Source organism: Arachis duranensis, unplaced genomic scaffold, assembly GCF_000817695.3.
Source record: "Arachis duranensis cultivar V14167 unplaced genomic scaffold, aradu.V14167.gnm2.J7QH unplaced_Scaffold_232525, whole genome shotgun sequence".
NCBI classification, from domain to species: domain Eukaryota; kingdom Viridiplantae; phylum Streptophyta; class Magnoliopsida; order Fabales; family Fabaceae; genus Arachis; species Arachis duranensis.
The window spans coordinates 1,962,382-1,975,999 of record NW_026264851.1 but is presented as its reverse complement, the minus strand read 5'-3'; the positions used below and the strand labels follow the sequence as shown (position 1 = coordinate 1,975,999).

The following is a 13,618-nucleotide window of genomic DNA, read 5'->3' as shown; positions in this document are numbered from 1 at the left end:
AAATTAAATTTTAATTTAATTATTAACTGCTTACCTAGTGTTAAAAGTTAATTATAACTTTATTTTTTATTGAATTAATTTATTTTTTATTTTTAGTTTCTATACCAAAAATCAAATTTAACAAAATAACTATAATTTTTTTATTATAAAACTCATCATCTATAATTTTATTTTATTTTTTTCAACATGTTTGTGGGGTAAGTGGCACCTCTATTTTCTTTTTGGGTCCGTATTTGACTGTTTTATACTTTGTTTCTAAAAAAATTGTGACAATTATATAATTGTCGATAAATATTTTTTTAATGATAATAAAAAATATATAATTATCATTATAATATGTAATAATAATATAATAACAAATATATAATTATTATAAAAATAGAGATTAAAAAGTTAGTAATTATTACGTTATTGCTACTAAAATAATTTTTATTGCAGTATCGTTTGAATATGTTATATTTTTTAAGGATAAAATTAACTACCAAGGTTTTAATTAATAATGATAAAAAAAGCATTACATAAAGTCTTATTTCATAATAATAAGTTAGCTTAACCTAATTAAGAATATATAATTTTCCATTTATTAAAGTTAATCAATATTTTCTATAATAAGTAATCAATTAGGATATATTTAATTAAAAATAGTTATATATAAATGTTTGTAGAATAATGTGCACATGCATATATAATTAATTTTTTCCTATCTTTAAGTAATTTAACATTTTTTATTATGACAAAATAATTTTATATAATTATATTAAAATAAATATAATTTATTTCTTGCACTTTTATATTTCTAAGCAAGTTTTCGTTTGATAAAATATTTATTTTTCTTGTAAAATATTATGCAAATGTACTCGTCAAAAAATAATTACTCGTTTGAAGAAAAATTAGTGTAATTCCTTCCCATTTTTTTAGCTCAATTGTTGGTTTTTTTTTTTTAAAGAAAATAATATATTAATGTGTCTCTTTCTCTCTACCACGCTAGCTAGAAATTTCGTAGTTTCCTCCTATCCCTTTCGCAGAACATTACAAGAGATCAAGTAAACGTTCCGTCGATCTTTCATTTATTGTTTCTTGTCGTAATTTGTAGAAATTTAGATCCTACTCGGAAATTCCAATGTACGTTTAAATTGGTCACATATGCATGACAGATCAGATGCTGTGTAGTGACATACTTGGAAATAATAATGCAAGGGAAAATGCCAAGTAAAAGCTAACTTTCTTTTCCTTGAAAATGCAGTATACAACGGGCTTAAAAATTTCCATGGAAGTATTGTAAAGAGAAGACTCTTTCTACAATTATGTTAGATAGGAAAACGTTTAGTATACTCAATTTTATAAGATAGGAGTCAACATAATATTTTATAGAAGTTGAACATATTAAGAAATTCATTATTTATTACATATGTATTATTTTAAATGTATAAGTATTAATATACTAATTTTTAAATGTAACAACTCTTAATTACTGTATTAGTAAATATGGATTTTTTAGGATAATTATGGCGGAGCTAGGATAAAATTTGGGAAGGGCCAAAATTTAACTTTTTTAATATAAAGAAACTAAAATTAAAATTTTAAGGGTTGGAGACTAAATCAAAATTTACACATAAAAGAAAAAGTTAAAATTTAGGGAGCCACTGCCTTTTTTTATGTACGAGTGGCTCTTTCAATATTAAAAATAATAAAATTTATGAGTAATAATTTTACTTATTTTTAAAATTTAATAATTATTCATTAATAGTAATAACATATAGTTGTAATTAAATTGAAATATCTATATTAAAGATTTTTTTTAATAACATTAGTAGTTGAATTTGTAGATATTTTTTATTATTTATGAGTAAAATTTTTAAATTCTCTTACTCTTATGTTAAAATATATTTAAATAAAAAATCTATTCTTGAATTATTTTTTTTATTATCATAGCAAAAAAAAAAACAATTATATGGAGAAATGTATTTATTAAAATCTATCTAAAAGTGTTTTATATTTTAGTATCATATTCATTCTTGACAGCAATACGATGACCAAAGTTTGTTATCCATTAAAAGTTATCAATATATTTTGTTTATTTTTGAGTTGAAGTAAAAATGGTTTCATAATTTTTTCTTGTCTTAGCTCTAATAAAAAAAGAATATCCTAGTGCAAAGTTGCCATTTATGATTATATTAACAATTCAAATAAATTTAGCATCATCAAACTTATTTCAGGGTCTATTTTTAATATAATTATTGATCTTCTATTCTTATAATTATTAACAATTCAAATAAAATAATACCCTAAAACTTACTTCACTATCTATTTTAAAATAATTATAAACATTCTATTTCTTTAATTATTTTTTTAATTTTATTTATCATTTATTTTCAATGAATTATATTATTGCACAAATAATATTAAATTAAATACCGTATTACTTATACTAATCCGCATAACTTTTTAATTTAGAACTAACTTATATTTAATTTAGTATATTTTTTATAAAAAATAACTATTAGACCAAAAAATAAATATATTAAATTATTTTTTTTAAAATACCAAAATACAAAGGAACAATATTAAAAAATTTCAAACAAAAAAGTAAAATATAAAATAATAAGAACAAATATAAGGTTTGTTTGGGTGAACTTTTAAGAAAAGATCTTTTTTCGAGTTATCTTTTTTTAAAAGATCTTATAAAGAAGTAAAAGTAATTTTATGTTTGGATATCTCATGTAAAAAGGTCTTTTTATCTATCAATTATGTTTGGGTATAACAATATAAAAGCACTTTTTTATTTATTTATTACATGGAAAACATTTTTTTTAAAAGAAAAAAGATCTTTTAAAAAAAAGATGTAAATTACAGCTTCTCAAAAAAAGATCTCTTTTTTATTTTACTAGTGCTTTTATTTTTATTACTAAAAATTTGCCAAACACGTTAAAAAATAAAAAAAATATTTTTCATTGAAAAATATCTTTTTTTAACAAAATAATGGCCCCAAATATACACATATAAAAATTTATCTAATATTCAAGCTATATCATTTTTAAACTCTTTTAAAATGCTATTTTTTTATCTAATTTTTTAATCTATTTCTTTATCTTAGTTTAAGGCGTTAGAGATTGTAATAAACATATAAATTTATTCGTTCTTTAATTAAGAAGAGTTGCACCCTTTTAGATGTCTTTTATTGAAATATTTGAGTCCAATAAAAATCTAAGGTAATATTCGACTAAAAGAACTAATATGTTAAACTAAATGAAGTAATCATTAAATAATTATAATTTTTTTTCAAAATTCTATAGTTGTTCACAATGATAACAGATTTGTTAGTTCAAGATAATTTATAATGTTTTTTTTCTATTTTAAGATAGATAATAAAAATTTTACTAAAAAAATATAGGATATAATTTACACTTATTCTTTATGTATAAGTAACATTATATATAATAATTACTCATGATTTCTATAAAAAGAGAGATAAGTTAAAAGGAGGAAGAAAAAGAGGTACAATAATTTTCATTAGTATAAAATTTATTCTAGTTAAATCAAATCATTAATGTAATTGATTAGTTATAGTTAATATGGTCAAACAAAATATGAATAATTTAATATTTATTTTAATAAAATTAAATAATTAATTAATATATTTAAATGAATTAAATAAAATAAATAAAAGATCTTTTAAAAATATATTACGTTAGTTATACTATTAATGGAAGAAATTAAAATTGGTTTTAATAATATATAATAAATAATAGAGAAGAATAGAATAGAGTCGCTCATCACTTATAGACTACTCAATGTCACATTTTTCTGAGTTTCTTTTCTCTTTCTTGTCTAGTGTGTAAAAGAATCATAAATTGGGTTTCGTATAGCATAGGTTGATAAAATAAAGGAAAATAATATTTTACAGTTAAATAAGTATTCCATGTTCATATTCGTCACCGCAAAATGAAACATTACGTTCCACTAACTAACGTCAGCTTTGAACTTGGAATTGATCAAGCACGAAAGCAAGCAAGATATTGCCGTGCAGTATATAAGTAAATGTGTGTGTATATATATATATACCCTCTTCAACATCGTTGCTTCGCATCATATCAATAGCTTACCTTTAAATTTGAACCAATTAAAAATGGCACAAATGGAAAATTCTAGCGATAATATTAATAAGCTAGTTGAGCATCAATTTCAAGTTGGTGTAGTCGCATCAATTGAAAATGATGCCAAAATCAACAATAAGTCTTTTCCCCTCACATTCCTTGACATACCTTTAGCTGGTCCAATCTATGTCAAACGCTTATTCTTCTACAGATACCCTTTTTCCACCAACCATTTTTACCAAACTACCCTTCCATATCTCAAGCGTTCTCTCTCACTCACCCTCCAAAGTTTCTTCCCTCTTGCCGGTAACCTCCTTTGTCCACCACCGCCACACAAGCCCTTCATTCAATGCACAAATGAAGACTCCGTGGCCTTCACCGTCGTCGAGTCTTCCTTGGATTTCAACCTTTTAGCAAGCAACAACCCGAAAAGCATCAATGATTTGCGTACCTTGGCTCCCAATCTGGTAGGCAAAGCCATGCATCATGATCATGATAGTGGTGACGATGACACACTCGTGTTTCCAATTTTGGCCTTGAAAGCCACGGTTTTCGCAAACCGTGGCGTTTGCATTGCCATAAATTATTGTCACGTCATGGACGATAGGTCTTGTGGTCAATTCATGAAATCTTGGTCTTCTCTTTGTGGAACAATAATAAGAAACGGTGAAGAAGTTGAATCAACGCTTCTAGACAAGTACCTACCACCACCGCCATGCTTCGATAGGTAGCAATCGGAAACTTAGGTCCTTTTAGTTATATTAATTCGACTTTACATTAGGATAAAATTGTTTAACTTCAAATTTAATATTATACATATATAGCATTATATGATCTTTTTTGAATAATTGATGATAGGGGAGTGTTGAAGGATCCGAAGGGACTGGAGTCCATTTTCTTGAATGATTATTTCCGCGAGAGGCAAAGTTTCAAGGACAAAGTTGTTAGTCAAAGTCAAACAGGAAGTCTTCGAGCAGAAGAGGAAGAGGAGTACGTTAAAGCGACAATCGTATTTGGTAGAAAAGAGATGGAGGGAATGAAAAGGTTTGCGCTGAATGAGTTAAAGAAAAGCAATAGAAGCGAAGCGCCGCAATATTTATCATCTTTCGTTGTGACATGTGCTTTTTTATGGAGTACCCTGGTTAAAACAAAACACAGAGATGAAGAGGAAGAAGAAGAGAATGATGCGAAAGAGGATTGTATTCGTTTCGCAGCTGATGTTAGAGAGCGTCTAGAGTATCCGATTGCGGAGAATTACTTCGGAAACTGCATAACGAGATGCCATGCAAGGCTGAAGAGGAAGGAGCTGAAAGGGGAAGGTGGGTTTGTGAATGCGGCAAGGGTTATTGACAAGGCTGTAAACGACATGAAGGAGGAGCCGTTTAGGGGTGCGGAGAATTGGAAGTCAACGTTTATCAAGTTGTTTGTGTTGGGGAATAGTGGGTTGCTTGTGGCTGGGTCCCACAAGTTCGGTGTGTATGACACTGATTTTGGGTTTGGAAGGCCTGTTAAAGTGGAAATGCTGCATTCCTTCAGAGTTATGTCAATTGCGGACACTGGTGACACTGAAAAAGGAGGGATTGAGTTTGGGATGGTGTTTACAAAAGCTGAATTTCAGTGTTTTCAACATAAGCTTCAACAAGGACTTCAAGTCTTTGCTTAAAGACAAGCTAATTAGTTAAAGATGATTATTAAAAAGGAAAAGTTTAGAGATTTAGGATTTAGGATTTAGGGTTTAGAGTTGCTCTATTAAAAATTTAACTGAAATAATTCAATATAAAAAAGAATAATAAAATGAAGAAAGCTGTAGTGGGCCAGCACATATCTAGCTTTTATTTTTTGGGTCATTGCTTGAAAGCCCAATTGATCAAATAAAACTGTTATTTTGAGCAACAGGTTCGGTCTATTTTTTTACCAAAAAAGAAAAAAGAATACAGAACACGTGTGCAGTTGTTGTGGCAACAAGGCTTCAATAATCTCTGTTAATTAAGTTCCGAATAATTCCCAATTAGTAAAATAAGTGCGTCATCGTATCTTTAAAGCTCCCACCCGTAACTAAAAAAATGTTGTGAACCTCTAGAGAGCAACGTGATCCTCCTCTACGTGGTACCTTTACCATGCACCACATACACCACCCAACACCACCAACACAACGCCAAAATATATATTAACCAAATTAAATTCAAAGTTTGTTGGGGTTTTGAATATATCACACAACATTCACATTATAAACACACCTATTGTTCAATGAATTATCACACTACTATTTTAGGTATAAGGCATAAACCATATGCATTCGCCACCAAAAACATCTAATTTTATGACATGTCAAGGTGTTACGTGATCATATATATATGTGATTAAAACAACTATAAGGGCACAAATTTAAAACATATATATAGGTATAATGGTGACGCATGATTGTTTTCTAGCCCACACACGCTCACTCAGATTTCGGATTCTTCGGTATAGATATAGATACGGTTGATAACCACATGTTGGAAACACAAAGGGATCGGAAACATGCATATATAATAATTTGCTTATTATATATTATAATGTTTAGAGAATGCAAGATATCAATCTTTCTGATTGCTAAATGATACAACTAAGTGTAAAATAGAGTAAACTATATATATGCTACGTTTTCTATTACATCAACAAGGACATAATTATTTTATTTATTTATTTATTTTAAATATGTATACAAATATAAATTAAGTTCAGCAGTGGCGTATTGTGTGTACAGAATTCAATGTAATATGTTAGTTACAAACTCCAGCGAAGGCGTATTGTTGCGAGGTCTATATAGTATATACTATATACCCTGTCTATGAGCTATAACACTTTGTTATTATGACTACTCTATTTTATAAGCTATGTGTGGTTATTTCAGCTCTTTTTGGGACACAGATAGATTATCTCTCAAACTAATCCTGTAATTAAGTTTATAACAAGAAAAACAAATGAACTCGCCTAATAAAAACCTCTTTGGGTTTAAATCTTGTGCATAAATATTTTTTTCTAATTTGCTTCATGTAATTATGTTGAAATTTTTTTGGAAAATCAATATTGAATTTTATTAAATCATAGAAGCTTACAATGTTATAAAATTACGTAATCCAAAAAATTTAAACTAATAAAAAAATCTGTTAGAGATATATAAATATATAATTATTTATGTATATCTTTTAAATTTCGGAAGAAGTGCAGTTTTTATAATCGAAAAATTTAAAATTTGATCTTTATTGAATCCTAAAAATAATTCAGCATAAAACATAAACAAAAAATTATATAAAAATTCATGCAAACTCAAAAGACTCTGTGTGATAAATAATTATTGCTCTAATAATTGCTACTAATAATAATATGTATGGCTCAAGTTAAAGCCTTTGCAAAGCCTGAATTTAGGATTATTTTTAAGGAGGAAAAAGTGATTAGTTAAAGGGGAAAAGAGCTCTTTCTGTTTAAAATATAGTATAAGGAATGCAATAATAGAAGACTCATTATTAAAACAAATTTGCATTTAGAATTTCAAGTTACTTAAACGGAGCATATGATATTATGTACAGTACCAATAATTATCACTTATGGACGATCTTATTAAATTAAAAAATTTATATTTTTTTCGTTTATACGTGACGCTATTATGCATTGTTCAACATGAGAACAGATAATCAATAATAATGGCTGTTCTATATAGATTATTATTCTGTGCAAGCAAGGGCAAAAAGAAGCCACCATTTCTCCAGTAATGAAGCACATCATAAGGACTTCACAATGAGCAAGCAATTAATAGATCGTATGAGATCTCCGACTGTTAATATAATAATCTCGTCTATCTTTTTTGGGAAGAAAAATAAAGAAAAAGAAAAAAGTGAGAAGAAAATAATGAAACTAACACATAGCATTTGACTTGCAAATCCCACATTAAGTTAGATGAAAGGTTGATGGATTTTTGCACCTGATTTTCAAATGGCTCTTTTGAATGTGTGGTCGCGAAGCACAAACTCATCATGGATCAATAATCTTCACCTTGCTTGTTGCAAACCGCACAACACAGATGTCAACAGTTTATAGAAGCGTTGACTTCACTCTTTGGAATCAGAAAGACACCTGTCTCGCTAACAAGCTCTCTTCCAAGAAATATTGGCCACACATTCCTCGACATTTGTATAAGTAGTGACACATCATTTAGTTATCAACCCAATGATTTGTTTGAAAAAAAAAAGAAGTTTTAATAATTTCTAAAACACCGCGGGCTTTTTATATTTTTAATATTAACTATAATAATTATGATATTTTTTATGAATTTAATTTTATTATATTAATAATGTAAAAGTTTTTTTAAAAAAATTAGAGTAATCAAAAGCTTTTTAAGTTATTAATATGTAGTTAATAATATATTTTTACTCGTACTTGTTTTTTTGACAAGAAAAGGAATATAAAATATTTTTAGTTAGTTAATATTTTTATTTTTTTTAAATTGCCTATAAAACTGTCCGCTATTTAATATGACTCACTTTTACACTATCAGTTAACAATTTATTATTTAAATAACTTTTTAAATAATTGAGGTAGAAAATATTTATTTTTACAAAAATAAAATTCGTATATTAAATTTAGCTATCAAAATTAGTTACTATATATGTATTTGTATATAAATATATGTATTGTTTAATTTATTTTTAATGTATATTTTATATTTTAATATATATTTTATATTAATAATTAATTCTAATATTAAATTTTAGTGTATATATAATCGTTATTTTTATTAATGTAGTAACAGAAACACGCATAAGCTATAAAATATGCATAAAACGAAATGAGATGATAAATTTATAAATCGCAGAACAAAAATATAATTCTTATTTGAACACCAAATAAGTTAATGTGCTCCGATCGCGATCAGGATATCATTAGGATCCAAAACCATATGTTTATAGATTATATGTCAATGATTTGGCCTATGAAAAAAAAAAGAAAAGGGTAAAATTTCAAATCTATTCAAGAATGAATGATACTATGATACAACCTATTAGACTTGGTATATTATTATGCAATTAATAAAATAATTTGATAGCATAGATTTAAATCATATAAACATTTATCTATTATGATTGAAATTGATACTTTAATGCACATATGATACCTATTTAAGAAGTTTCCTATCTTGAGTGACCGACTGGTGTAATGTAAAAACTTGGCAATCAAAGAAGAGGTAACGGTAATGTATAGGATAAGTTAGAACCTTACAACTTATAAGTCGTGACATTAGCGTGTAGAGAAATTCAAAATGAAAGCTCAGAAGGGTGAAAAATGAAACCCTACTAAAACCAAGTAGTAAGTTATGTAACAGAAAAACACATTTTCTCCAATGTTGATAAGGGAACTTAACAACCTTACCGTCCATTGCAGCACAGGATGAATCTAAAAGACTAAAACCAAGGTCAAACTCAAAACTTTCTCACCATGCAAGAAGAGTCAGCTCCATCCCTTGTCTTCATTCCTTGTTTTATATACAACCAATATTGATTGTTCAAATTTACATTCGTATATATATACTATTCATTAACAAAAATATTATTTATACATCAAAATTAGCTGTTAAAATTAGACACTAATATATTTGTCTATAAATATATGTATAGTTTAATTTATTTTTTAATGTACATTTATATTCTAACATATATTTTATACTAATGACTTATTTTAGTGTAAGTGTAATATTCTTGATTAACTAATTACTAATATAATGAACAAACTACTTTAGGTAGATTTTATTTCAATTATTCTATAAGTATTAGTATATGTACGTCTTTACCCTTTTTAACAGTTACAAAAATATTTACCAGTTACTAATTAATACGGTAAAATTACAAGATAAGATCGAATTAATTAGCCAGTGCATATATTTTGTCATCATTAGTAGAGTATTTGATGAGTTAAATTAATGACTTTGAAAAATTAGTTAGCCACTGAATATATGCATATACGTATGGATATAGCGTATACGTAGAAATGCAAAATGAATGTATAGAGACTAGAGAGTACGTGGCAGTAGGGCGGCGCCAAATCATGTTGACTTCAAACATAAAAGAAACCCCTGCTTTTTCCTCTTGTGCTATAAAAACACATAGCCAAGTTTTCCTTTTCAGTAGAATCTTCATTATTCCACACACCCTACATACCCTTTTGAAATACTAAATTAATATTCTTGTGCTTGTTAGCTACCACAATGGGAAGAGTACCTTGTTGTGACAAGAATAATGGACTCAAGAAAGGTCCATGGACACCAGAGGAAGATCTCAAGCTTGTCCACTACATCCAGAAACATGGACCTGGAAACTGGAGATCCCTCCCCAAGAATGCCGGTAAGTTTATTTATTATAATATTCTTTTATCTCACTTTCTTTTCTCCTATATATTTATTAATTCATGTAGATTAAAAAAAAATCATAATCATAGGTCTGCAAAGATGTGGCAAGAGTTGCCGCCTTAGATGGACAAATTACCTAAGACCTGATATCAAGAGAGGAAGATTCTCCTTTGAAGAAGAAGAAACCATCATTCAGCTTCACAGCTTCATGGGGAACAAGTAAGCCTCAGAACGCGTATTATGTTAAACAGTTTAGTCAAATATAGCAGACAGTAATAATGTTTCTGCGTTTAGGTGGTCCGCTATAGCTGCGCGATTGCCAGGAAGAACGGACAATGAGATAAAGAACTACTGGAACACACACATAAGGAAAAGGCTGCTAAGAATGGGGATTGATCCGGTTACTCATGCGCCGCGACTTGATCTACTGGACATGTCCTCTGTATTAAGATCAGCTTTAGGGAACCCCTCATCAATTCTGAATCTGCAAGGCTTGTTGGTCAACCCTGAATTGCTGAAGCTTGTAGCCACTGCATCCCTATTATCTCATCAGACACAGAATCTACCACAACTGATCAATGCTGGGGCGAATTCCGATTCTCAACAACTACTGAATCATCAGTTTCAGATACCAAATCAAACCACCAATGTGATTGACTTGGTGAGTAATAATTCATTTGCTACTACTCCTTCTTCATATCTTGGGGAGAATTTGAATGTGTCTCAGCAAAACCAAGTTGATTTGTTAGAGAATGAATTGTTACAGTACATAAACAATGGTAGTAGTGATCAAAACATGGGGTATGAATCGGTTATGTCAACGCCTCTTTCGACCCCAACAACAACGCCTTTGACTTCATCATCAACTTATGTGAATAGCAGCAACATAGAACAGGAAGAGAGGGACACCTATTGCAGTGAGGTTTTCAAATTAGAGATTCCAGAGAGTCTTGATATTAATGACTTCTTGTAAATATATATCTACTTTAAAGTAGTTTGCAATTTTCTTTTTCCTTTTGTTGTAATATTTGATTTTGGACCATACAGAATTTGTACTTTGGTTTTTATTTTACTTCTTTGTTTTCTTCAATTTCCAGTTGTCAATACCTGTGTTGATAACAAATGTCTTTATTTTATAAACAGCTTCTCTTTTTTACAATCTCTAGTTTTTTTTCCCCATAGATTTTCCCTAGCTAGTTACTAATTATGTATATAATATAATAGAATAATAGTTATTATTATTGTATCTTTGCAATTTTCATAATAATCACTTTCTTTTTATGAGTCAATTTCTAAGTTAAACTTTTCTCACCTAATAAAGGAGAAAAAAGGTATATTAGATGGTAACGGAATCTTGTATAAGGGGAATGTTATAAATTATCAACTATACTACGTATATATTAAAATTAACTATTAATATAAAATACATATCATAATATAAAATATATATTAAAAATAAATTAAAAAAATTATTTATACACAAATATATAATGATTAATTTTAATATATAAATAATATTTTTGATAAAAATTTATATAATACAATTTATTATCAAAGAAAACTATCAACAATCTTGCTCCACCATTAGTTGGAGGAATAATTATTTCAACCCCAAATTAAACTTTGTTTCAATATAAAGACAACAAACAGACAATTTACAACTTAAATTTCTTGAAGCTTTTCATAATTACTTCATATACTCGTAGAAAATAGAAGTAACTTAAATGTAGAGGTGATAAAGTGAGTAGTCCTCTTTTTCTTTTTATTCTATTTTATTCTATGAAAATCTAACTAAATATGAGATGGATTAGTCTGCTCTACCAAATAAAGTGGATTTAAAATGTTATCTCGTTTTGCTTTATGATAAATTGACGGATCAACGGATCGAGTTATCACGTTTAACATTCTCTTTTAAAAAATTAATTAAAAAATAATATTTAAAGAATATCTAATTATACTGTGCTCTTAACTCCGAATCCTCGTATCCGCGTATGTCGTTAGTGTGATTCATCCATTTATGAGTAGCTAATATATCTTCGCAATATCATCAATCAACCATGCATTGATAATGCGAGTGTTTTAGGGGAACAAATTATCAAAATATTGGGATGATAGAGGTAGAAATAAGAGTCCAATTCGTATTATTTTATCAGTGTAAATAAAGATGAAATTTATAAAGTTGGTTTCTATGGTAGTATGGTTCAGTTTATATTGCCGTTTGTATGAATTCTAGAAGAAGCCGAAGCACATAGACGTTTTACATGCTATCAACTTCTATTTTCATAAGAAAGAAATTTAAACCAAGATGTATGTATTAACTCCGAACATGCACTGTGTATATTTCTTTTTCCAATGTATAACCAAAGTATTGAAAATAACAAAAAAAATTTGGAGGCAACAAATATATATTATTGAAAAGACAAAATATAGATAAGTGTTTAAATTTTCATAATGATCTCTTGGATTTACTATTTTTTAAATTTAATTTTTTATGTTCTAGTTACATTATAATAATTTTTGAATTAAGTGAAATCGAACTCCAAATATCATAAATTCAACAAACACATGGATAATTTAAGGCTCTAGAGATTATCTAATTAACTAATCTAATGTGATAAAAAAGTGTCAGAATATTTCTACCTTTATCAAGTCAATGCCAACAAAAATTTAAAAATGATTATAATACCCAAAATTCAATCTAAAAAATTACTATAATGTAACTAAAATATAGAGAATTAGATTAATAAAAGTTATAAATCAAAGAGACCACTATAAAAATTCAATCTATATACATATGAATGGCATCAAATTCTTTTGGGCAGTTGTCTCTCCTTGGTCTGTGATGATTCATCGCTGTTTATATGTGATGTAATTAATTTGTCAATATAATACACAAACAGGACATGTTATTATTTTTTCTTATTTTTATGAATTGTATTATAATATTTGTCATATATTGAATTTTTTATTTATAGATTTAATTATTTCATTAGTTTTTATTAATTTTATCAAATTTACAACTAGATTTTGATATTTTTTTAATTAGATTCTTGTTCTAATTTTTATTTTATAATTAAGTTACTTCTGTACAAAAAATATTAAAATTAATAAAATATTTTTTTCAAAAAATATATGATTAAAT

The 13,618-nt window shown here is 27.4% G+C and overlaps 2 protein-coding genes across 2 annotated transcripts; both read left to right on the top strand.

The window, feature by feature from the left end:
• The first annotated feature begins 4,104 nt into the window (after positions 1-4,104).
• Positions 4,105-5,987, top strand: LOC127744069 (coumaroyl-CoA:anthocyanidin 3-O-glucoside-6''-O-coumaroyltransferase 2-like). The gene is made up of 2 exons (XM_052256339.1): positions 4,105-4,821; positions 4,953-5,987. Exons 1-2 carry the CDS (start codon positions 4,127-4,129, stop codon positions 5,755-5,757), a joined length of 1,500 nt encoding a protein of 499 aa, XP_052112299.1. The 5' UTR covers positions 4,105-4,126; the 3' UTR covers positions 5,758-5,987.
• Positions 5,988-10,292: 4,305 nt separating this feature from the next.
• On the top strand, positions 10,293-11,508 carry LOC127744143 (transcription factor MYB102-like). Its single transcript, XM_052256422.1, has 3 exons — positions 10,293-10,471; positions 10,566-10,695; positions 10,771-11,508. The coding sequence occupies exons 1-3, from the start codon at positions 10,336-10,338 to the stop codon at positions 11,447-11,449; spliced, it is 945 nt and encodes a 314-aa protein (XP_052112382.1). The 5' UTR covers positions 10,293-10,335; the 3' UTR covers positions 11,450-11,508.
• Positions 11,509-13,618: the final 2,110 nt, after the last annotated feature.